The sequence below is a fragment of the Peromyscus leucopus genome, chromosome 7 (genome assembly GCF_004664715.2).
Source record: "Peromyscus leucopus breed LL Stock chromosome 7, UCI_PerLeu_2.1, whole genome shotgun sequence".
NCBI classification, from domain to species: domain Eukaryota; kingdom Metazoa; phylum Chordata; class Mammalia; order Rodentia; family Cricetidae; genus Peromyscus; species Peromyscus leucopus.
This window is the reverse complement of record NC_051069.1, coordinates 1,815,239-1,841,401: the sequence shown is the minus strand read 5'-3', so window position 1 is coordinate 1,841,401 and position 26,163 is coordinate 1,815,239. Positions and strand designations below refer to the sequence as shown.

Below are 26,163 nucleotides of genomic sequence, written 5' to 3'. Positions count from 1 at the left end.
GAGATGAAGCAGAGTACTGCTGGCTCCTGAGGCACTGTGTTGTCTGTCCTTCCTCCTTCCCGGAGGGGCTAGAGCCTCACAGTCAGGGCAGCTGTTCGCTGCTTTTGCTTAGTTTTCTGCCGTGTGTCTCTATTCCTGACAGGATGTGGTGGTTTCAGTATGAATGGCCCCATAGACCATAAGCATTTGAACGCTTAGGGAGTGGCATTAGGAGGTGTGGTCTTGTTGGAGGAAGTGTATCACTGGGGGTGGGCTTTGAGGTTTCAAGTGCTCAAGCCAGGCCCAGTGTCTCTCTCTTCCTGCTGCCTGTGGAGATATAAAACGCTCAACCACCTCTCCAGCACTGTATCTGCCTGCATGCAGCCATGCTTCCCGCCATGACTACAAGAGACCCCTGAACTGTAAGCCAGCTCCAGTGAAATGTTTTCCTTTATAAGCGTTGCTGTGGTCCTAGAGTCTCTTCACAGCAATAGAAACCCTAACAGAGGTGCAGCAGTTCAGCTCCACGTTTATATCATACCACATTTATGGTATTCCTGTGAAAAAGCTAGGGATGTTTCCTTCGGTGCCGAGTCCCTGGTGCTTGGCTGCCGCCCCAAGCCCTGCCTGGCCACATTCTTTATCAGGCCTGGGGTGTGGATGTGGGACTTCACCACTGCATAGCACTCTCTTAGTAAAGGAAGGCTTCATATCTGGAGGGACTTGGGCTATCTCCTACTGTGATATGTCTGCATATCTTATTTTATTTTTAGACAGGGTCCCCTGTTACCCAGGCTGGCTCTAAACTTAACTGTGTAGCCAAGGATGATCAAGCTTCTGGTCCTCCTGCCTCTACCTCCCACGTGGTGGGATTCCAGGTGTGTGCCACCACGCTCAGCTTATGCTGGGGCTCAAATCCAGGCCTTCGTGCATGCGAGGTAAGCACTCTACCCACCAAGTGACTCCCCCAGCCTTCCTATGAATTCACGTGTACATGTCTCTTGGGCTTCGTGTGCACAGGCCCTACAGACCATGTGGCAGAGAGTTTTCTCAAAAGAGATGTTTTAACTTTGTTTTAGAAAGTTAGTGATTGAATATGTGATTCAGTGTGAACTGATTTTATTGTGAGCCTTCGCACTTCAGACACAGTGGGAAAATATTGCTTCTTTTAGTATGTCCAGCCAGAGACACAAACTTCATCTAAAGGTAAGATGAGGCCTGGGAAGGTGGCTCAGGGGGTAAAGTTCTTGCCTTGCAAGCCTGAGGACCTGAGTTCGGATCCCAAGCACCCATGTAAAAGCTGAGTAAGCAGGAGAGTGCACCCACATACACACACATGCACATATGTGTGGACACATGTATGAATGAATGAAATTGCAAGGTCAGACGGCTTCATCTGGATACACTGAACCATTTGCTCTTCTCCTCTCCTCCCTGCCCTGTTCCCTGTAGTTTCATAGGTTTTTCAAAGGGAAACAAAAGTAATCATTAAGATAGTTTAAAATCGATGAGTCAGAGGCAGGCATCACTTTGGGATTTTTTTTTTTTTAATTTTTGAGCTCTGCTCTGGAGAGCAGGTGAGCTATGAGCCGTGTGGAGCTGAGACTCTGTACATCCCAGGTCCCCTGTCTAATGCACACAGCATACTCCTCCTCTCTGAATCATTTCAGATACTAGTCCAACTGATAATCATGCCTAGTGCACACTTCCATCATGTGCTTTTGTGACAGAATTTGCTGCTTAAAACACAATTCATGCCGGGCGATGGTGGCACACGCCTTTAATCCCAGCACTCAGGGGAAACAGAAGCAGGCGGATCTCTGTGAGTTCGAGGCCAGCCTGGTCTCCAAAGCGAGTTGAGTTCCACACATAGAAACCCTGTCTCGAAAAACCAAAAAAAAAAAAAAAAAAAAAATTCATTTATTGGACAACTTGAGATTTGATGTCTGACAGACTCTGTTCTGGCTACTATGGCAAATGGTCACAGCTTAAACATTCATCTCTCAATTCTTGAAACCAGATATGATACCAAGCTGCCTGCATGTCTGTGGTCTGGAAAGTGCACAGTTACACATCTCAAATAGTGGAGAGCTGAGAGCTTCTAGGGCACTAATCATACCTAGGAGGACTGAGTTCTCATGACTAATCACTTTCCTAATATCATAGCAAAAAAGAAAAATGCAGGTTTAGTTGGTTCGTGGAGAAGGATGCTGAGACCAATTGCCTTTCAGAAGAAGTTTTATTAGGGTAAAGAGTCTGGTGTCCATGGAGGCCTCATCAGGCCCTGAGGGAACAGCATTAAGAAGGATGGCACGTTGTACCAGAGGCAGCATGATGGTGTCTCGACCAGGGGTGGGGGAGTGCTCTAGGCATTATGAGAAAGAGCATCAGGAGAAATAGCCTAAAGTAAAAGAGATAGTTACCAAATCCCTTTTATTTCAAGTTTTAAAAGTATTTATTTTTAATTTATGTGTATGCATGTTTGTGCCTGTGTCTATGTGCACGGAGTGCAGTGCCCATAGAGGCCAGGAGAAGGCATCAGAGTTACAAGTTGCAATTACGAGTGGTTGTGAGCTGGAAACCAAACACAGGTCCTCTGCAGTATGGGCTCTTAACCAGAATCTGCCAAATTCCTTTTATAACATTTCCCCATGGGCTAGGGAGCCTGCCCATAACTCAGAGGCATCGGATTGTTCACTCAGAGCAGCAGAGGTGAGAAAGAACCTTTGTTTTGTGTACAAGTCTCTGCTACATGCACAGGAGGTAGAGAACACAGGGAAAGAGAGAGAAAGGCAGCCAGGGTTGAAGGGTGTCTGAACAACAGCAAACCTCCGGCTCCATCACCGTAAGTTTTAACATAGGAACTTTGGGGGACACACGTTTAGTCCATGAGAAACTCCTTGAGATAGTCCCAGTTTTCCATTTGTTTCTGTTGTATTAGTGAAAGAAAAGAATTGCATTCATCAGTTAGTCATTTAAAGTTAAAATAGCCACTGTCCGGCTTTCACTGTTCTTGCTAGTACGGTAGTCGAATTCTTTTGGCTCAGTGAGATAGCTGTGTGATGTGTGTGTGATGTAACTCTTTTCCATGAGGCAGACTTTTTTCTTTCAGGGAGCTGTATTGTCTTGGTAGGTGTACTACTACACATAAGTGGGGGTTAATTAGGATTTTGTTTTACCAAATGTCAATAATGTACTGAAGTATTTTTCCTGCATGGTTAAAAAAAATTGGCCAGGAAAAAAATAGCAAGGAAATATGGAGAAATTGACTTAATTGTAAAAGACATTGTCATTTAGAATAGTAAGTCTAAAATGGCCCTTACATTTGAACTTATTTGCATAGATTAACATCTAATCAGAGACAAGTTTGAGAAATTGGGAAATTTTTAGTGTACTAATACTTGAAGATAACTGTATAACAGTGTTTAAACTTAGTTTTTATATTTTCTTTTAAGACATTTTACATGTACTCTCTGTGTGTGTGTGTGTCCGAGCACATGAGGTCAGAGGACAACTTGCTAGCGTCTACTCCCTCCTTCTGCCAGAACTCAGGTCATCAGGCCTGGTGGCAAGCACCATTACCTGCTGGACCATCTCACTATCCCCGCGTCACGTACTTTTAAAGCTCACTTCATAACAGCAAAACACACCCTCCTTTGCATACCAGCTTTATTTAAATGTATGCATGATTCTTTGTGTAATTTTGGCTTCCAAATAAGGCAACCACTGCGGGTAAAGAATAAGGTTTATTTATTTTTTGCACGCGTCTCGTTGACTCATCTGCTCTTTCGCTTCAGTCTTTTTGAGTTCACTTCGCATTTCACCAAGACTTTCTCCTGGGTGGGGTGAAGCTGTAGATCGTCCACATTTTCAGGGCAAAATGTCATTCTGAATAGAAAAAAAAAAAAAGCTATGGTGTGACTGACGATTCAGAGGGGGCTTATTGAAATGTTTCATCTTTTATCAAATACTAGTCCAATTGTATAATGTATGTGATAGGATTTTTTTACATTGAATCCTTAGGTTTGAATATATTTTTATAACTTCCGAGAAAAATAAAACCTAAGTTGGTGGAAGCAGTCCTCAGGGGGCTCTGCACCGAAACCTCAGAGGCAGGCTTCCTCTGTTTTTCTAGTAACAGCTCTTCAAAAACTTGAGGATGAGGGTTGTTTCTATCATTACATTTCCCCTGCTCCTGGACAGACATCCACAGCTCCTCAACTTCCTGTTCGGGCTCAGTACCCCAGCATTCAGCTTTGCTAATTCAACCTTGCAGATCTCCCCTTCTACCTATTGGTGCTGACACTAGCCCCTTAGAGGAAACCAAATATCTGGTAGCTTTGACCATTATTTTGCCCGAAGGGTACCATTTTATACTAACTTCAAATCTACCTATCCTATCCTTCCTATCTATCTATCTATCTATCTATCTATCTATCTATCTATTCACCTACTATCTATCCATCTACTCACCTATCCTTCTGCTCATTTATTCATTCACCCATCCTTCTATCTATTCATCTACCTCTCTATCCATTTGTTTATCATCCATTCAGCAATCTGACCACCCCTCCACCCATCTGTCTATCTCTTATCTGTCTGTCTGTCTATATAGCTGTCATCACAGAGAATTCTAGTTTATGGTTTATTTTTCCTTTCGATTGTACCTAAGGTAGAATCTTTAAAGACCAGGATCTCATGTAGCTCAGGCTGGCTTCAAGCTCACTATGTACCAAGGATGATCTTGAACTCTTGACCCTCCTATAGCCTCCTCCTAATTCCTGGGGTCACAAGCATGTGCCACCACATCAGGTTTTTTTTTTTTTTTTTTTTTTTTTTTTGTGGTGCTGAGGATCAAACTCAGGGCTCCATGTATACAAGGCAAGCACTTTGCCCACTGAACCACATCCCCAGCCCCATGTATTCTTTTTGAGAATGCCGTTTTTTATCAACCAACTTTATTACTCCTGTTTTTCTGTTCTTTCTCTTCATCTCACTACACAGCCTCACTGTGCTAGTTGTTTTGGTTTGGTTTGGTTTGGTCTACTTGACACAAACCTAGGCAGATCTGGGAAGAGGGATTGTTAATGGAGAAAATGCCTCCATCAGCAAGTCTGTGGGGGCATTTTCAGGATTGGTGATCAATATGTGAGGACATAGTTCACTTGGGGTGGAACCCCTGAGCAGTAGGTTGTGGGTTGTCCAGGGAAGCAGGGTGAGCAAGCCAGTAAGGAGCACTCCTCTGTGGCTTCTGCTTAGTTCCTGCCTCTAGATTTCTGCCTTGAGTTCCTGCCCTGACTTCCCTAGTTCCCTGGAAGTGTAAGATGAAATATACCCTTTCCTCCACCAGTTGCTTGCTTTTGGTCATGGTCTTTGTCACAGTAGTGGAGACCTATCTGAGACACCTCCTCTGCAGGCACTGAGTGAGTTCCTTAACCTACGTTTTCTTTTATTCCCTGCCCTTAGAAGAGTGGTTGAGAGTGTAAGATTTTGTATTTGTATCTTGACTCTGGTCTTGAGTTTGCCAAAGGTACTAAACATTGGTCCCATGAGACAGGCAATATGATTTCCATTTGTTACTGCAGACCCCAGTCTTACAGAGGTGGAGTTTTTGTCTGAGGCTATATGGGTGGTGAGCTGTGGAGTAGGACTGGCCAACATAGAGTTCTCACTGCCTGTCTCCTAGGAATACCCTTGGCCCCCTCAAAGCCTGCTGCAGTCCAGTCCAGTTATCTACAGCCCGAGCCACCCATCTTTAGTCTTCCTGGACTATGCGACTCTGGGAGCTTGGTATTTTAAGTCCACAAACTGCAACAGGAGCTTTTTAGAAATGAGGAATCTCAGGTCGCACCCAGACCTGCTGAGATAGGACCTGCATTCTGAAAAATCTGTAGGTTCATTAAAATTGGAGAAGCCTTTAGATGGAGCACATCATTAGCAAAATTAATTTATCTTGCTTTCCTAATGATGTTCTGGAGTCTATGCCGAAAGCCATAGCTCAAGAGTTTGGGGTTTGCCCTACCCCAAGTGGCATGTGGTACTGCATAGACATATAGGAGCATTTGCAAATTACAAAGCCTGTAACTCCTGGGTTCCTATCCTCCTTTTATCCCTCTATGTGTGTCTTATATGTTTATATGTATGCACCTAGGGATCTGTGCCTGTAGAGATGTGTGCACATGTGGAGGACAGAGGGTAACCTCAGGCATCCTTCTTCAGACACTGTCCATCTGTACTTTTCAGACAGAGTCTCTCGTTGGTCTGGAACTTACCAAGTAGGCTAGACCGGCTGACCAAGGAGCCCCAGGCAGCCCGTCTCCACTCCCTCCCCTCAGCACTGAGATTATAAGTTCATGCCAACACACCCAACTTTCCCTATGTGGGTCCTTGTGCTTGTAAGGCAAGCACATCGTTGACTAGCCTATCTCCTGAGCCTCCCTCGTCCCTTTTAAGCACGCACATCCCACAGCCCAGAGGAAGGACCTGATGCACCTGTTATTAATGCCCAGGGCTGCAAGTCTGCTAAATTAGGCTAGAGAAAGTCAGAGTAATGGAGCCAAGACTAATGGAGGAAGGCACCACTTAAAACAGCATACCAGCCAGAAAAGGGCAACAAATCTGACCTAAGCAAGCAAAGCAGGTCTAGGCTTAGACACTCTTTAGCTATGGAGCGTCTGTGAACCCCAGGCTCCTGATTCACACTGCAGGCTACCTCTATCAGGTCACGTGAGATTAACGTTATGATCACTGGGTCCCATGTCCTCTGTACTTTGGGGGCTCACTAAGCCTTTTCCGAACTCTTCTGTTTCCTTTTCCAGTCCCATGAGGGGTGCATCGGTGCAGACAGCAGTGTGGTGTGTCCTGCCCCCTTGTAGGGCAAGGCACATAGACTGCCACAGTGGACCTGAGCAGTTATCCCCAGCTAGGAGAGGGCTGAGAGGGCAGGGCTCAGAAGGACTCTGGACCTAGAGGGCCTCCACAGTCTTGCAAGAAGAGAGAAAGGTGAGAGAAAGGTGTGAAAAGAAGAACGGTTTCATTTTCTCAGGCGGATCATGTGGAGGTCATTTGATAGCTGTGGAGTATGCTTCCAACGGTCGCCATGACTTTGCATTCCAGGGAGATAAACTCTCAGGGTGCGGTTGCCTAAGGGACTGAGGCATACATCTGCCATGGGCAGGCTCCAGGCAGTGAAAACTGAGGCTGAGAAGGCATGGGGTTCAGAGGTGAGCAGCCTACCGTTTGCTCTCCCTGCTAAGCCAGAAAGGGAACTGGACTTCCCGTGAGGAAGGTGGGAGACAAGAGAAGGGTTTCTTGAACACAGAGGGCAGAGCGAGGAAAGGGCCTTCAGAAGCACAGAAGTGTCCTGCCATGGAGAATACAAAGCTATAGGAAAGTGTGGTTGCCATGGCAAAGTGAGTTGAGCATCCCTCTGCTCTGCTGAGTCTGTTAGCACCACTGGACCATACTTCCTTTTCTTCTTTTCCTATTCCCATCCCAACCCCTACTTTTCCCCCAGGAACTTTGGGGCCAGGAGAGATAACACACCACAAAAAGTGGCGGCCGGGCGTTGGTGGCGCACGCCTTTAATCCCAGCACTCGGGAGGCAGAGCCAGGCGGATCTCTGTGAGTTCGAGGCCAGCCTGGGCTACCAAGTGAGCTCCAGGAAAGGCGCAAAGCTACACAGAGAAACCCTGTCTCGAAAAACCAAAAAAAAAAAAAAAAAAAAAAAAAAAAAAAAAAAAAAAAAAAAGTGGCATTTCTTGCGGGGAGGGGTCACATTTGTTCTTTTTGTTTGTTTTTTTTTTCGAGACAGGGTTTCTCTGTGTAGTTTTGGAGCCTGTCCTGGATCTCGCTCAGTAGACCAGGCTGGCCTCGAACTCACAGAGATCCGCCTGCCTCTGCCTCCCGGGTGCTGGGATTAAAGGTGTGCGCCACCACCACCTGGCCACATTGTTCTTATCAAGTTTCCTCAGGGTTCTCCTAGGTCTCTTCTAAGACACTGGGTCAGAAGCTCTGCATGTGGGTTCAAGAACTCAGCGTATCTAATAAGCTTCCCAGTGGCTCTTTGGCACCTAAGACAGAGAAGGGGGTGGGCAGAGAGACAGAGACATAAAGACAGAGACAGAGAGAAAGTGATAGATAGGAACAAAGAAACAGAAAAAGAGAAGCAGACACACACACACTAAGACAGACAGAGAGAGAGAGAGAGAGAGAGAGAGAGAGAGAGAGAGAGAGAGAGATTTTGCAGTCTCCCAGGCCTTTCTCTGACTCAGTAACAAAGCAGAATGTGTCAGCTCTCGGCTGTCCTTCCCCAGTGACCATCTGTATGGACCCTGGGCTCATGAAGCCTCAGACTCCAGAGGAGTGGCTGACAGATACAGATAGGAAGGAGCTGGCCAAGCAGTCAGAAGACCTTAGTGTTCATCTTGGTTTTCCACCTTGGGCCAAAGGAAGAAGGGAGGGCCCCATGTCTTCCCTGTGCCCCATCACTGGGGTGTCATGGTACCCACTTCCTGTGCCTGATGGGAGGCTGAGTTGGGAAGCTGCTTGGAACCTGGGGTGTTGTGGTACCCACTTCCTGTGCCTGATGGGAGGCTGAGTTGAGAAGCTGCTTGGAACCTGCAGGCACGGCGTGAGGAGATGTTAATGTCACCTTTGCTGTGTCTCTCCAGCTTTGACCCAGATGGTCTTCAGAAGGAGGCCTGAGTTGTGAGGTGTTATTCCCCATGGCATGATGGTCTGCACCGTGTTCCAGACATTGGCCCACACCGCACGGCTTTCCCACTTGAACTTGATCGCGATCAACTCGCCGATGTCTTTGTCCAGTGTGATGAGGAGGGAGTAGGTTTTATTGCTGGTAATTCTTTCGCCCCTTGAAAATATACAAAGGAAACCAGTTAACTGAGTTTAGCTGTAGCAGCCAAGTGACATTGAGGTACACTCAGGATACCGAAGTGACTTTGGGGTATTTCTGTTGCATTTCCAAAATCAGTGTTCAATAGACAATATTGGCAATAGGTACGACGGGTTAAAGAGGGTTTCCCTGACAATAAAATTGGGAAACCATATAGTTTTCCATATTAATCACATCAAAAAGGGTCTGAGATAGTTTGCTGTCATGACTAGAGTTAACGTCTTTTGGCTTGGTGGAGTTGGGCGATGGAGCTGGACTGTCTCTGTGGCTGACACACAGACACCCTTTACCACACTTTCCCGCCCTTTCTTAGTATAAAAAGGGCTCTCTCCATATAAATGGAACCATCCATTAAAAGCAACACAGCCTAACAGGAGAGAAAACAAGCGCACACACACACAGGAAAGGATTCATTGACTTGCAACAAGATTGAAGCACTACCTGGAGGCATTGTCCCTGCCTTTGCTTACTGGTCTCCAAGACCATACGTTCCCCGTCACTGAGAGAGGCCACTTCCATGCCCTTTCTATGATCCAGAACAATCTCTCAGGAGAAATTATTGACAATACAGAGGTAACACTGGGTCGACCCAGTGAAACAAGTTGGATGGAGAGTTCCCTGGCATGGCTCAGCTCAGCTCCTTCTGCCGTGTGCTATAAAGATGGCTGGCGTGGGTATCTACCCAGTCCCTAGGCTGTGAGCATCCACCCTAAGGGCAAAACCCTCAGCATACCCTCCCAGCAGAACACTGCAATGGTAAGTATTTGGTGAGTGTCTGAATCAGGGTCATGGTCAGGGACCCAAAGCTGGGGACAATCTTTCAGAAGCTAAGAGCTGTTCCTGAAAGGATACTCAGCTCATGTCACTCCCTGAGGGGCTCAACAGGGAGGGTTGAGATGCCAGAAAAGGTCATGGTCATTATCTGGCTGGGAAAGCGGGGGAGTCTGAGTGAGGCATTGTGAGGCTGCTGGTGTGAGCAGGTATGTCACGGGGGGGGGGGGTGGGGGGGTGGGGGGGGTGGGGGTTGGGCTGGCACTCCCTGCTGACTGAGCTTGCACACCTGTGTGTGACAGAGGGAATGCTTTCCGTTTTGTTTCTGGGCATGTTCTCCTGAGCTCACTGGAAAGGTGTTTGGGGGTCTTTGGGAGGACCCACGCCCCACCCACCCTCACAGCTTCTCCCCGACCCGGGTCTTGTCTGCATTGCACACCTGAGTGGCAATGGCCCCATCACTTTCACAGATGGTGCTCAGGGACCCTTCCCCTGAGCTGGGTGAGCCTGGGATACGGTGTGAGAGACAAGCCCCGGTAGGTGTCCCACTGAGCGGCATGTCTGGGGCAGCCACAGAGGGGCGTACCCGTTGAGAAGCGCACCCGTTGAGAAGCGTCAGCACCACAGGTGGGGCCACCCTGGGACTTACAGTGTGATGGGAATCCTCTTCATCTCTTCCTTTGCTCCCAGAAGTGACATGGTAAAAGTGGGCTCTGCTGGCTTCTCAACTTGGTTGATGAACTGGATCATGAACTGGTAATGATAAACTAGAGGCAGAGGAGGGATGAGAGGAGGAGCAGAGATTAAGTAGGACTTTTTCCCCCCCTAAGAATGACCTTGAATTTCCTTTAAAATTTTTTTTTAAATTTATTTATATTTTATGTATGAGTGCTTTGCAGAGGTAGGTACCTGCATGCCAGAAGAGGAGATCAGATCCTGTTTTAGATGGTTGTGAGCCACCCTGGGGTTGCTGGGTACTGAGCTCAGGACCTCTAGAAGAGCTCTTAACCGCTGAGCCATCTCTCCAGCCCTGACCTTGAACTTCTTATTCTTCTGCTTCCCCTCCCTGAGTGCTAGGATCACAGGCATGCTCCACCACACCTGGTTTATTCAATGCTGTACATGCTAGGCAAATTCTCTACCAACTAAGTATGTGTTTTAAATGAAGCAGGATCTTGTGTAACCCAGGCTGGATTCAGACTCACAATCCTCCTGCCTCACTGTCCTCAGTACTGGGGTTATAGGCAAACATTCCCCTGTCCAACTATTTATATAGGAATTACAAATTTAAACTCCTCTACTTTTTTAAAATTTAAAAATGCAGAGGAGAAAGTTTAAATGGACAGGTACCAAAATGTTAGCAATGTTTGTCTTTCCACCCTGGGACTATGAATGCTATTAGTTTTTTTCCTTTTCCTTTCTATACAGCCTGAATATGACCCAGAACTCAGACTGTATTTATAATAGTAATGATGGCGGCTGGGGATATATAGCTCTGTAAGAGACCTAGCATGTGGGAGGCCTTGGGTTCCTTCCCTGGCACCACAAAAATAAATGAGATCGGATTGTCTGTCGAACTGGGGACTCGGGAGATGGTGCAGTCAGTGAACCTCACAAGTGTTAGGACCTGCGTTAAATCTCCACATACAAAGCCAAGTGTGACGTCCTCCCTTGCTTGTAATCCCAGCTGTTGGGAGACTGGAGACAAGCACAGAGGGTCCCTGGAGCTTGCTAGCCAGCTGGCCTGACGACTTGGTAAAGCTCCAGGACAACAAGAGACCTTGTCTCAAAAAGATGGACTGCCCCTGAGGACTGACACCCAAGGTTGTCCTCTGACCTCAGGACTCATGGCCATTTCCCACTGTTTTGTTCTCCTGACCCTAATGACCATACATCCGTTGTTCTAGGCAGTTCCTTGCATCAAAGTTCTGCAGGTCACGTGAGCCCACTTTCCCATGGGAGGGGGTGACTCTGGCTCTAGATCTCTCAGACTGTCTTACCAGCCATTCAGTGTGCTCTTTTTCCTTCAGAAAAAGCCTTTTCTCCTGTCTACCGTCTTAACACAGTCATACCCTGTACTTATCAGTGCTCAGAGCCTCAGGCTGGACGCCCTGACAACTTTACAAAAGGCTGTGGGTGAAAAATAAGACAAGGGCTACTTGGCCAAGGCCAAGTCTTAAACACTTGGGCGGTAGCTGTGGGAGGAAGGGCCCTGGCTTCTCATCCCAGAGGTTTTTGGGTCGGCCTTACACTATTTGGTGGTTGTCAGGGAAACCCTGTACCAAGTGGGCGGTGCTGTAAATTGAACCCAGGCAGAAAGGAAAGATCCTACCTAGGACACAGGCTGCAGGCACTAGGGTAGGAGCCCTGGAATGTGGACAAATACAAGAGGCAGGGGGCTGGCCTCCTGTGCTGCTCCAAGCAAGAGGTGGGTGTATTCCTAAGCACTTATGGAATACCCAGAGTCATGGATTTTCTATTCGGCCTTCCATTATAGAGGATACTTGGCGCTGGTTGCACGTTCGGCCCCATGGTGTTGGGGTGAATGAGCAGAACTATGGCTGTTCCACCAGGTGCCTTGCAGATATTATCTCATTTAACTCCCACAACAACCGATACCATTATTATTTCATTTTACAGAGGAATGTGCAGCACACAGAGGTTCGGCGACTTTCTGAGGCTCACACCGCTGCTGGTAGATAGCATCACAGAGATGTAAGTCCAGGCAGCCCAGTTCTGGCAGCTGAACTTCTAAATGTTGATACCCTGGGACCAATGGCTCCCATATCAATAGCTCCTGTATATCCCAAGAAAAAAAGTTGAAATGTAAAAAGAGATTTATATTGGAAAAAAAGAGTCAAAAATAATTATTTAATAATAAATCAGAGCTGGGCATGGTGGTATATGCCTTTAATCCCAGCACTTGGGAGGCAGAGGCAGGAGGATCTCTGTGAGTATGAGGTCAGCCAGGACTACACAGACAGACCTTTTCTCAAAAATCCAAATAAATTAAATAAGAAAGTAAATAAGTAATTAGAAACTAGGAACGCCTTGATTAGTCAATACTGGTAAATGATGACTTGTTTCTGAGATGGGATTTTGTTATGTTAGCCAGGCTAGTTTGGGATTCTTGGGCTCAAGCCTCCTGAGGAGCTGGGAAGACAAGTGCATGCTGCTGGGCCAGCTAGTAGTTACAGTCTTGGTAACTGCTGCATCCTGAATCACAGAGGCTGAGCTTCTCATGCCATGGCCTTAATTTTTGTCACATGGCTTCTACAGTGCGGACTTTATCTTCCTTGTGATGGCATCTTCTGAAGGAGGAAACTGAGGCTTCTAGGAAGCAAAGTGTATTGCTCACCTTCTTGTGACTAAGGCCTGAAGTTGGACAGTTGACTTGGAGATCATGTGCCCAGCCATGTGATTTACTCTTAGAAGCCATGAAAAGAGATTGTTTTCAAGAGCCAGAGAGATGGCTGGAGATATGACTCAGCGGTTAAGAGCATGTGCTGCTCTTGCAGAGGACCAGAGTTTGAGTGTGAGCACTCACAACGGCTTACAAGGGATCCTGCACCCTCTTCTGACCTCTGTGAGCACCTGCACTCACAAGCACATACCCCCCAACACACACGTAATTTAAAAATAAAATACATATTTTAAAGATATTTTCCCAAGTAATTTCAACTTGATGAAAGAAATGAAAAGGAAAACAACAACAAAAGTTCTAACCACAGTGCATGGAATTGTCCATGGCATATGAGGGCAAACTCTATACAAACGGAGGCATGGAAGTCCACACATTCCCAGAAGCCACAGGAGTCTATATATTGCCAGAACTTTTAACCACTTCTCCTAGAGAAGAAGTCAGGGTTGATGTTTTTCTCTAAGACCCACACCTCCTCCAGTGAGTGTTTTAATTATTTTTCTTATTGGGAAAGGAGCTTTTCCAAATGTTTAAAAAGCAATCAAGAGCAGAAGCAGCTGTGGTGCCCTGGTCTTAAAGGAGCTGGCACTTAGGCCGTCTCTCCAGACACCTGCCATTCTCGGCCATGTCTGGTGGGCTTCAGTACGCATATCCTGGCTCTCTGAGCTCAATCTTAGGGGAAGGATTCTTGTCATTTCTGCAATGGCCACAGTGAGGACAAAACTCATTAGACACCCATGGAGTACATAGTGGGATCTTGGTTAAAGAGCGATAAACAGACACATTGCATTAAAGGCCTCCCCACCACCACACTGTAATGAGGAATAATAATCAAGTACCTTCGCTACGGCACATCAAGCTACACATTAATATACTAAATGTTTTACCTACCTATCTCCTTGTTCCTTGGTTCTCTTTTTCAATTTTGGTTTTCTGAGAGGGTCTCAAGTAGCCCAAGCTGGTTTGCACTTGTTTTGTGACAGAGGCTGGCCATGAGCTGCTTGCTGCTCTTCCGGCCTCTACCTTCCAAGTACAGAAGGTGTGTACCACCACATCAAGTTTATGCAGTGCAGGGGACTGAACCCAGAGTTTTATGCATGCTAGGCAAGCTCACTACCAACTCAGCCACATCCTCACCCCTCATTTTTTGGTTCTCTTAGTGAAATTAAATAATGGCAACATGCTGGCTTTCTTTGCTGTGGGTACCCCTGAGGTCCCATCCACTCTCTGCCCTTCTCTGCCTACCTCTGAATCTGGGATGTGACTTTGGCTGTATCCGCATGCTGTCTTGCCAGTTGGCTTTTGGGCAGGTTTGGGCCCTGGGGAGGTGCCAAGGGGAGAAGCCAGGGACCTTCTTCCTCTGATCCTGTGTGCCTTGGAGCTGACTCTGTGGCAGCTGCACCTCCACCGTCAGCATCAGCCTCTCCTCCCAGCTCTTTCAGGATCTCCCAGGGTCTGTTCTTTCCTCTGCTCACCCCCTTCTGATGTCAAGTTCAGGGGTTGCCACAGTCCTTGCCAATTTCCTTTCATTCCCTCACCTCTACAGAGAGTTCTACTTGCCTTCTTCCACAGACCCAGGCCAGACAGTGGGGTCCTGTTTCTCAGCTGAACCTTACACTGATGGGTTCTGATGATCCTGATGCATTTCAGACACGGGCACCAGGGATTAGAGATCTACAGTTATCTAGATAGCGAAAAGTGGGACAGGACAGGCAGTGGTGGCGCACGCCTTTAATCCCAGCACTCGGGAGGCAGAGGCAGGCGGATCTCTGCGAGTTGGAGGCCAGCCTGGGCTACAGAGTGAGTTCCAGGAAAGGCACAAAAACTACACAGAGAAACCCTGTCTCTGAAAACCAAAATAAATAAATAAATAAATTAATTAATTAATAAATAAATAAATGGAGAAAAGTGGGACAGAACTCCAAACCTGCTTGCAAAAGACCCTTCTCATGTCACCTAAAGTTGGTGTCCTACAAGTGGTGTGTGCCCTTTGAAATCAATGGCAAATGCTTGACCCTGAAGTAACCCAGGGCAAAGGGTTTGTGCCACCCAGTAGCATCCATCATGGACCGATCCTACAGCAGAGGCCTCCTTCCTGTCTCCTGAAGGTCCAGCCATGACCAGGAAGGGGAGAGTTTCTTGTCCCTAAATTGGATATGTGCTTTTTCTCGCCTCTTTTCCTAAGTGCTCTGTGGGAGGAGACAGATTTCCACATCCCAGAGGCTGCAGTTTGGGGATTCTGGGGGCAGTGCTGTTAGAGCTTATCATCAAGGCCCCTGGAGCTCACACAGCCTACGAGGGAGGGCTGCCTTGACGCCAGGAGGGAAGAAGGCATGCAAAGGCAGAGAGCCAGGTGTGGTGGCACACAGCTGGAATTCCAGGACTCCAAAAGCTGAGGCATGAGGGCCACCACAAATTTGAGGCCAGCTCAGGCTACATAGTAAAAATCCAAAACAGCTTTCTTAAAAATCCAAAACAGCTAAGTTAAAATAAGACAATGAAATGATAACAAAAGGCGTGTGTGAAATGAGGCTGAGTGAGCCTTTCCCCCGGGTGCTCACAGCTGAGGGGCCCCATCTCCTCCATGATGTTGGGGTCACCCATATTCAGAGAGTGTTCCTGCAGACCCCACATCTGCAGTGGGACTCTGCACTGTCACTGTAGCCACCTTTTTGGGGAAAATCTTGAAGAAAAATGAATTCAACGTGAAAAAAGCCTTTTAGGTGTGGATATGGCTCAGCAGGGAGAAGGCCCATCTGGCATGTGCAAGACTCTGGGTCCAGTCCCTGACCCAAACCTGATTACTGGTTCTTAGTTGAATGTGTGTGAGCATTTTTCTTAGATGCTCATAGAATCACGGAGATGAAGGGAAGCATGACTGCTTTGCTTGCTGGCCTTATGATGTGTTTAATTGGGTTGCTAATAAATGATTAGGCCAAAAAAAAAAATTCATCCTGTGACTTCAAAGAGTCCAGATAAGCCTGTGTTCTGACACAGAAACAATTTCACGTCTTGTAGATAAAAGGCCTGAAGGAGTCTGCTGACCTGGAATGATGAGGTGACTCCCTCCAGAGCAGAAACCTGGGGTGAGTCCACACCATGGAAAATGCTGGATTCCCGTTCATTGTGGACTCTACGAGTGCTATTTATTAAAACAAACAAACCCCAAAATTTTCTCCTTGCAGTGGCCATGGTGAACACAAGCTGTAGAATTTGTGAAAAGAAATGTTTTGTTTCCTCTCTTTTCCCCCTCTGTGAACCGTTACTGGGTCCGGAGGTCTTAGGCCCCCCCTGCAAGCATCACAAAAGGCTTTGCTCCCCTGGGTGTGGGTTTTACCTCACTGAGATGCAGGAATGAGCTCTCTGGTGCTTTCCTGAAGTGCCAGGACTCTCCCCATACTTCAGGGAAGCTGACGGTCACAGGACTAAGGGCCCAAGGATGGTGTGGTCCTGAGTGCTGAGGTAGGGGACGGCCCAGAGCAGGGCCAGGGAAGGGAGAAGGGGTGAGGGACTTTGTAAGTATGTGTATGTGGGGTATGTGTTTACTCTAGCAGGCATATCTGGGTTCACTTAGGGCCCCATTGCCTGATGCCCAGATGCCATGAGACTGGCTACCTACCCCTTCTGTGGGGAGCTTTTTAGTGTGTTGTTGACTGCCTGAGAATGGAGATAGGGAAATACATAAGAATGCTTGTGTGTCTGTGTATGCATTTGTATATGGTGCATCGGATTATATGTATATATGTATGTATGTCCTTGTGTGTCTGCATGGATCTATTCACATGCATGTGTATACATGTATCTGAATGTATGTAAGTAAATGTGTGTATGCATGTGTATATGTGTGCATATGCATGTATGCACTTGTATATATGTATGTATATGGTATATTTGTGTGTGCTTGTATATGCATGTGTATGAATGTCTCTCTGCATCTGTGTACATGTGTATATTTGTATGTATATGTATATTTGTGTGTATATACGCAAATGTATGCATGGCTGTATTCATGTGTAAATGCATGTACGTGCATATTCATTCATGTATATATGTGCATATGTATACATGTGTATGTAAATGTGTCTATGCATGTATATAAGTTTATTCATGTGTATGTGTGTATATATATGTGTGTAGGTATGTATAAGCATGTATGTGTGTTTATGTGTATATGCTTGTGAATAAGTATGTATATACGTGTGTGTGTGCTTGTGTGTGTGTGCCTGTGTGTGTGTGTGTGTGTGCGCGCGCACGCATAGAATATAATGCTGGTTGGCCTCCTGTTTTCAGTCCCTTGTGCTGTGGGTCTTCATTGTGTGGTGGTGACAGTGGTCCTCATCTGGAAGGCAAAGGCCAGAGTTGGGTTCCCTTTGCCACCAACACCCTGTGCCCTCTGTAACCCGACTGCCTGCCCTGCCTTTGAGATGGAACACTCTCACAGCACCTGGAGGTGACGGGTGTCCTTGCCTTCTAGAAGGTGCCAATCCATGTCCCTTCTGCTCGCTCTCTGCGGGACTGGCCAGGCAGGTGAGGCCTGAGAGACAGACCCATTTTAGTGGCTCGTCTCCACACTTGGTGACACTCCTTACACTGTGGCTAAAACATCAACATTCCTGGTGGTTATCTCAAATTTCTCACTGTTTCTTCTGGAACTCTCTCTGGAATACAGTGAAACCTCCCAAAGAATTAGCTGAGAAAAGCCAAAGAGAGACAGATCCCTCGAATGGCAGTTTGTCTGGTCACCTAGAAGAGGTCCCGGGGAATGGAGAGGCAGGGAGGAGGCCTTTAGTGGAATACGTCAGGACTGTGAGGTCATTCTGGGTCTGGGCCAGACACTTTTGAGGCTACTAGAAGTGAGAGGAGGGAGAGCTAGCCAGGCTAGCTACAACTAAATATGGTGCTTACCACTCAAGTCCTGTGACCTCTCAGACCCTGAAGTGCCTACAGGAACTCTGAACACAACACATCCCTAACTTACAGCATTCCCAGCCTGTCTCTGTCTCCCCTCCCCGCTTTCTGTTTCTACCGTAATAAGCACAGCATGCTGCCAGGCAGAGTACCTCCAGCTCGCCCTCCACCCGGCTACCTCATCTGAGTGTTCAGAGGGTGACACCAACCCAGCCCATAGCTAAGCAGGACTCAATACAGATTCCTTCCTACCCTTTAAAAACAGCCTCCCTACTGGAAACATTTCCTCCCGACTGCCTGAGGGCAGGAGTGGCTGATGAACTGCCTGGATCCACTGGGTGGCCATTTCCCGATTGTCTTCCGCCAAAGCTGCACTCAGCAGCGTTTACCCAAGTCCTGGCAGGGAGGGTTACAGAGAAACAGGTCCTTTGGTGGTTCCATCAACCATCTCGGGGGAGCCAGGGGAATGTGGGCCAACTTAGTGAAGCTCCAATCAGGAGGTGCCATTTGTCTCGGCACGCCAGACCCTGACCGAAAAGGTACAGCACTTACCCTAGAAAAACATGAATAGTGGCTTCTCAGCACACCAGGGGTGGGCAGATGTGTTCTTTTAAAGGTAGGTGTGGCTTTCAAAATGCTGGCGGTGGCTGGGAGCCCACATCAGAGATGACCATGGCCATGGCGCTGGAGAAGGGGTAGTTATGTGGCCTGCGTTCAAGGTCATGTTCCAGCACTATCAATAGAATGTTCTGCAAGATTGGAATGTTTCTGTGTTGTCTGGCTTTGCAGTCATGTATTTATTTGAGCCTTTGAATGGAGACTTGTATGAGGAATGGCATTGTGTTTGTTTGTTTGTTTTTCCTGAAATATTTAAATCAGGGTTTAGAAGGTAGCTCAGGAGGTAAAGGCGTTTGCCAACAAGCCCAACAAACAACCTGAGTTCAATCCCTGAGACCCACATGGTGGACAGAGAGAACTGACTTCTGCAAATTGTTCTTTGATGTCCCTAAGTGCACCATGGTGATTCCCCCTCCCTCCTCCAATATTATATGATAAATACAAGTCATAAAAAATGTGAAAAGTGCCGGGCAGTGGTGCTGCACACCTTTAATCCCAGCATTTGGGAGGCAGAGGCAGGCGGATCTCTGTGAGTTCAAGGCCAACCTGGGCTACAGAGTGAGTTCCAGGAAAGGTGCAAAGCTACACAGAAAAACCCTGTCTCAGGAAAAAAAAAAAAAAAAAAAAAAAAGTGAAAAGTATTAAATAGCCACATAGGGTGAGTGGATGGCTACCCTTACTGGACAATGATATATTGATGACAGAGTTGACCAGATAAGTCTCACAGGGTGTCATCTACAGCTTCCCCAGGGCAGTCTGATATGGCCACGGACACACAGATCCCATGGTGAGGGACATCAGCTTGGACCCATGAAACCCTTGCTTATTGGAAGGAGTTAGGAGGAACTGGGAGACTAAGGACTCAGTCTCAGCTTTATCCCTGGCTGGTTTCAGGCAATACTGATGAGTCCCCTCAACATCACTGGCAAGGTGGTACTGTCCTCATTGGATGTCCCTGGAGCAAGACAATGTACTGAAATAAAGAGAAATAATTGTTCCCAAGGGACTTGCTGCCTGCCAAGCTGCACTGAGCCCCTGAGGTGGGTGGGTTCTGTCAGTGGACAAGAGCACTGGTGGGTGACTGACTGGTGGGTGAGACAATGCAGAAAGACTGAATCCTCAGAGCATTAGTCGTCCCTACAACCCTGTGCATGTGTACAGCTCTTCGTCCATGGCTTCCTTCTCTTGACACTGCAGCCCAGAAGGAGCTCCTGAACCTTCAGGTAGGACACTCACCTCTGAAGGGGGCCTGGGCTCGGGTGATGAGGAAGAGCTTCTTGCTCTTGCCTGACCAGTCCCTGCGGATGTCATAGCCCAGAGTGTTGCAACGGCCCTTCTTGCAGCTCAGACACAGGCCCTGGCTGAAGCTGTCCATGTCGCTGCACTGGAAGCCTGTGCTCTGCAGATCACTGTGTCGCAAGGAGTCAATGAAGAGGTGCACCGAGCGCTCATGGGCACATTTGATGGTCTGGGTTATGGCTGAGACGCAGGACAAAGAGACAGTTAGCCCTCTGAGCCCCCAGTGGCCCTGGGGTGATATTTTATGTGTGTTCCCCAATAAAGCTTATCTGGGGATCTGAGGAAAAAGCCAGCTGCTATTTTAAATATAGAGGTCAGGCAGTGGTAGCACACCTTTAATCCTAGCATTTGGAAGGCAGAGATTCATTCAGATCTCTGTGAGTTCAAGGTCACACTGGGAACAGGGCCAGGGGTGGTGGCACACGCCTTTAATCCCAGCACTAGTTAACCATAGAGGTCTGGAGGTCTGGACAGACAGGAAGTAATAGAGCTGGGTGGAAAGAGGAAGTGATGTAGCTGGGTGGAGAGAGGAAGTGAGATGGCAGGGCACAGAAAGGTATATAGGCGTGAGTATACAGGAAGTAGCTCTCTCTGGAGGCTGAGGAGTTGGTGAGGTGAGGTTGGCTGTGGCTTGTTCTACTCCTCTGATCTCTCAGTTTTTACCCCAATATCTGGCTCTGGGGTTTTTATTAGTAAGACCAATTAGCAATTTGTCTTACATGGCCCCAACGAAAAGACTTATGGTTTCAGTCCTAGGCAGATGTGTGTGTGTGTGTGTGTGTGTGTGTGTAGCAGGATGGCTGAGTTCTCCCAGACAATGGGTCTGTTGCAACAGGAAGCTAAAGAAAGTAGACCTCTAGATCCCACACTGAGATCAGCCTGCTATGATAATAACATGGATTAGGAGGTATTTTTATGAGCACCCAATGTTACTAGGAAAAAGCCAGATAGCACAGCTTGCTTCTGAGGAATTCCCCCACGGTTAGCAAAGGCCCAGTGCTGAGGTCTAGACAGAGTTACTTGGCTAGGGCCGTGGGCTTCTTCTTTTCTTACCATAGCCAGGTCAGTCAGGTCTAGGGCCTAGTCCCCAAAGCAACATTTTTATGTGTTTAATATTCTGGGGTGGTGGTGGGTTGGGGTAGAGCGAGATGGCTTATTGAGGAGAGGGACTTGCTGCCAAACCTGAAGACCTGAATGTGATCTCTGTGACTAACATAAAACTCCTATAAGTAGCCTACACACACACACACACACACACACACACACACACACACACACACACACACGCACCCAACACACAAAATAAGTAAAATGTACTAAAAATAAAATTTAAATTGTGTGTGTGTGTGTGTCCATGTATGACTGTGTGTGTGTGTGTGTGTGTGTCCGTGTATGACTCTGTGTGTGTGTGTGTGTGTGTGTGTGTGTGTGTGTGTGTGTGTCCGTGTATGACTGTGCGTGTGTCACAGAGCAAGTGCTGAAATGAGAAGACAACTTTCAGGAGTCATGTTCTCCTTCCTCCTTGACATGGTTCTGGGAATCCAGCTCAGGTCATCAAGCTTGCATGGCAAATGCCCAAACCCACTGAACCATCTTCCTGGTCCATCAACCTTTTTCTTTTAAGACAAAGTCTCCTGTTACCCAGGCTGGCCTTGACCTCCTGCCTCTCGAGGGTTGAGATTACTCCATGTCTGGTTTTATGCAGAGCAGGTGCTGACATCCAGATTCTCCTGGATGCTGTGCAGGCTCTCTGCCTGCGAAGCTGTACACCCATCCTCCCATAGTGAAATTGGACCTTTTTAAAGAAAACGTTCCAATTTCTAATCTAATCTACAGCAAATTATCTAAAATGATGTCAGGGGGCAGCTAGAAGACACAGAAGTACCCAAAGCCAGGTCAGGCACAGGTCACCTCGCCTGGAGCCACTTCCTCTAAAGTTTTAAGACTAAAGGCAAGGTGGGTCATCTCGGTCACCATCAGCTCTGCTGCTGGTGTCAGTTAGGAGCGCTGTACTGCTGATGTCTCCTCAACCACGCCCCTGCAGCGCCTGGAGGCAGCTGTTCTAACAAATGAGAAAACAGCCTCAAAGACAGTCGCTGGCCTCTGGTAGCTCACTCTGTGCAGGGTGGGGTGGGGTGGGGTGGGGTGGGGTGGGAGGAAAGCTGTTATCAAGCTGCCTTCTGCATAGGTGTGGCTGGGGAGAGTGTCCCGGAATGGGAGCACATTAAACAAAGGGATGGATGGAGGATTTGGAGTTCCTCCTCACCCCCAGTTAGGCAAGCGGGGTGTGTATAATTAGTTAGGTCATTTTAAGTTTAGCATAGAAGAGAAAATGGCAGCAACTGGTCAAAGATGTGTTCACTAGGCAAGGGGTGACCAAACACCGTCCTAGGGCCTGTGCTGAGCTTTGCAAGGAGGGACTGTCGCTCTGAGAAAGGAGTGGGTGAATCAGCCGGGACCTGTTGCTGACCGGGGGAAGGGTGACTGCTGGGGAGATGTAAAGACAGATGGGGGAGTCCCCAGAAGGCTCTGGGGTGTAGAGGAACGCTGGAGGGCAGCCAACTGGGGTTGGGGAGGCAGTGGGGGGTGCGAAGGGCGGCAGTGGGGGGTGCGAAGGGCTTCCTGGTACTGGAGAGGTGAGGGTGGCGATGGAATCCCCAGGGAGTGCTCAAGCCTGGGTTTGGATGATAGGGGTGGGAAGCAAGTGTGTAGAATCGGGGCCTGCTCTCATCTGGGTGACATAACAATGAGAAATCTGGGACGCCTGCAGTGTCCCTGATCTTGGAAGGTGTGGTTGCAGGTGTGCTATCAGTGTGCATGTCCGTGGATCTGCTGCTGGAAGTGGCATGGGCAGGAGTGAGAACAGTGGTCAGTCAGGAAAGTGTTTGCCATGCAAGCCCGGGGCCTGAGTCCAACCCCCGGAACTCAGACACGAGAGTCAAGTGTGGCATGGCGGTGTGCTTGCAGTCCCCATGCTGGGGAGGCAGGGACAGGCAGATCCTTGAGGCAGCCGCCCTAGCTGAATCATTGAGAACCAAGCCAGTGAGGTACCATGTCCCCAAAACCAAGATGGAGGTTGTCTTCTAGCTTCAGTATTTCCCCACACACAATTGCACACACACACATATATATATATACACACACACACACACACAAGTCATAGACCCTCCTGTGGCTCTAGAGAGTGGAAATTCCCAAAAGTGGAAAGTTCCAGAAAGGAGAGGACAGCAGGTGGGGTCAGGACTCAGCTCTCACAAGGGCAAATGCTCCTGGAACAGCTTCCTGTGTCTCTGGGCAGGAGTGGGAAGTGATGGTTCCTGCTGGTGCTTCTCCAAGGCCCCGGGAGCTGTCACAGGGAGCAGCTGCCTGGGGACCACCGGGCCCCCAAGTGGCCTTTGAGACCCTGCGTCGGGGGCTCTGTCCTTGCTGAGGTGGTCCCTGAGACCTCAGGAGAGTGTGGGAAACAGGCTAAGGCTCTAGGCTATGACTTTCCATTCTTACCGTTTAAGCCGTGCTCTGCAATGTGTTTGTAGAGCTCCAGGAAGTGGCAGCCGGGCTGGAAGGTGCCGCCATTGGGGTAGAAGTCATAGTGGGCAATGGGCTGTTGGATGCCCACACTCAGGCCCATGTGCTCCTGGGTAAAGGTGTGAATGGCGTCCACAAAACTGGCATCATCTGGAGAAAGACGGTCGCTGGACGAAGTGCCCTCAAACAGAGGGCCTGCGGGGTCTAGCCCTGGTAAGAACATGAAAGCCGGCATAGATCAGCGTGGGGAGGGCAACAGAAGGCTCTCCTCCCAGCTACGATATCATTGCACATTTCTGACCTGGCAGGAAGAGGAACACGAGTGTGTGGTGCTTCTCCAGAACCTTAGACGCTAACTTTTTTTTTTTTTTTTTTTTTTTTTGCTGTAAAGCCATAGTAACTCACGGTGCTGAAAATCCACCAGGCCAGGCATTATTCTAAGGGGAGAGAGGTTTGCAGATCAGGAGGTAACAATCAGGTTATGAGTGAATGCTTGATTTATTAAGCAAATCAATTTTAAGTGCCTCCCCTGGTAGTTTCTACAGCATCTGTTTGCATAAAAATGCAGCAGCCCACGGTGCTCATTATGTGCAGTTCTGACTTCTTGGGCAAAGGAAGCATTTTTTTTTGCCTGTGTGTCGTCAGTAGTCTCCTTGAACAAGCTGGTTCCTGCACTCATTGGAAGGTCCAGAAGAATCTTAGGAAGGGGTGAAAATGTCGACATGTGGGGCTTAGTAAGCCCCAGGCTCCCAGCGACAGCCCTGCTTGCAGGGACAAGAACAGCTCCTGGCTGACTGCCTGGGGAGGGTACCCATGCACCGTGGACTCTCCTCCTCTGACTTGTCTGAAGCACCCTTTGGTGGCAGGCCTCAGCCCTGGCTGCCATCCTTGACAGTGAGCTAGCTGTTAGGTCACCTGCTCTCCAGCCCCACCTGGGCCTTGGTGTGATCCGCATTTTTCTTTCTTTAAGCTGACAGCAAGATGGCTGCAGGGTATGGAGCCCTCCTGCTGTCGCCTGGGTGGGTGGCCTGGTTAGAATGCTGGGATGTGACAGTGCCCGTTAGAATGGGGAGGCCGAGGGCTCAGGCCTGACAATGTCTCACTTCGTGAAATGCTTTGTTTTTTCTTTTTCCATTCTGTGTGTGGTGTGTGCGTGTGTGCGTGTGTGCGTGTGTGCGTGTGTGCGTGTGTGCGTGTGTGCGTGTGTGCGTGTGTGCGTGTGTGTGTGTGTGTGTGTGTGTGTGTGTGTGTGTGTGTGTGGTGTGTGCATGTGTACGTGTCGGGGGGGGCACCTCTGCAGGTGGGTAGGTGTGCAGGTAACACCTGGACATGGATGGCAGGAGTCATCCTTAATTGTTCTTGCACCATATTCAATGAGCTAGGGTCTCTCAATCAAACCCTGGGCTCACAGGGCTGTGCAGCTTGCCATGGGGCTCCGGTCTTTGGCTTCCCGGGCTTGAATTACAGGGGGAAAGCCACACCTATTTGGCATTTATACACTCTGGGGAGCCCAACAGATTCCAGTCCTCAAGTTTGCTTGCAATATTCTCACCCACACTTTGTGGAACTCTGACCCTCTAGCAATGATTCTAGCAAGGCAAGGCATTTGTGTACATTGGAGTCAGGAGTGTCAGGCTAGATACAGAGTTGGAGCCTAGCCTGGGCTACATGAGACAGGTCTCAAAAAAACAAAAACAAAAAAGCCCAAACAAACAAACAAACAAAAAAACACACACAGATAAACAACAAAACCAGTAAAAGTTTCTTGTTACAAAATATAATTGGAATCCTCTTTTGGACCCGTTTGGAACAGCTCTGAGAAGAGTTCCGTGGAAGAAAGGTCATAGGAAGCAGGCTGTCCTTGGTTCTGCGTTCTCATGGGACAGCAGCAATTCCAGATAGAAGACTTGTTGGGGAGTGTTTGGTGTTGTCATCGATGAGCACAGGGAAGCAGGTGTGTGCTCCCTGTACCCAGCCACCACCGCGCTTGTGCGGGGTTATCCAGCAGAGTTACCTGTGATTCTTCCAATCTTGTGCTTTCCACCCATGGAGCTCCCTGCGAATCCTGAGACGTGCGCTCCCAGGCTGTAGCCGATTAGGTGAACGTTGCTCTGAGAAAACTTCACAGATTCCTGCAAGACAGGACAAGAGGGTTGAGGGAGGAGTTGGTGTGAGGCCAAGAGCCTTCCATAGGGCCTGCTTCTGTGGGGCACCCATCCACGCTTGGTGCTGCCTGTGAATCAAGTGCTTTATAATTGTCAATTCACTAACTGTCCTCTTGGGCGATGGGGGACAGGGGTGACCTTTATTTGGGATATCCTGGTGACTGTTGCCTCCTGCCTGCCTGGCTTCAGCTAGACATTGGTGCCCTGCAGTAACTGGGGATCCCCCTGTCTTTACGTTTCAAGCTGTAATTATAGGGGGGATGCCATACTTGTGTGGGATTGATGACTTCTGAGTGTGTTTAGATTCCTTCGAACAAATGTATCCAAACCAGCTTCTCTGAGCCATACTGGGTAAAATATAGTTGTAGGCCACACTGGGGCATCCAAACTGTGACCCACAGGTTTCAAGGGCATATATACATTTATTTTGTGTGACATCATGACAGGACATTGTCATTTACAAAGTTCATAATGGATAACTGAGCATTTGAACTTTAAACATTGTGAGAAAAATCTCAGATTTCTTTTCCCAATGTTTTAAAAATATTATGACATTGTGTGTG

At 48.1% G+C, this 26,163-nt stretch overlaps 1 protein-coding gene across 1 annotated transcript in view; it reads right to left on the bottom strand.

Moving 5' to 3' along the window:
• Positions 1-3,631: 3,631 nt before the first annotated feature.
• The window catches only part of Lipc (lipase C, hepatic type), a 130,735-nt gene continuing 108,203 nt past the window's right edge, over positions 3,632-26,163 (bottom strand). Inside the window, exons 4-9 of the mRNA XM_028865657.2 lie at positions 25,450-25,567; positions 23,412-23,645; positions 19,848-20,090; positions 10,314-10,431; positions 8,633-8,851; positions 3,632-3,867 (exon numbers count right to left, since the gene is read on the bottom strand). Of these exons, the coding sequence (XP_028721490.1) occupies positions 3,756-3,867; positions 8,633-8,851; positions 10,314-10,431; positions 19,848-20,090; positions 23,412-23,645; positions 25,450-25,567 (1,044 nt within the window). The 3' untranslated portion in view covers positions 3,632-3,755. The remainder of the gene's footprint in view (positions 3,868-8,632; positions 8,852-10,313; positions 10,432-19,847; positions 20,091-23,411; positions 23,646-25,449; positions 25,568-26,163) is intronic.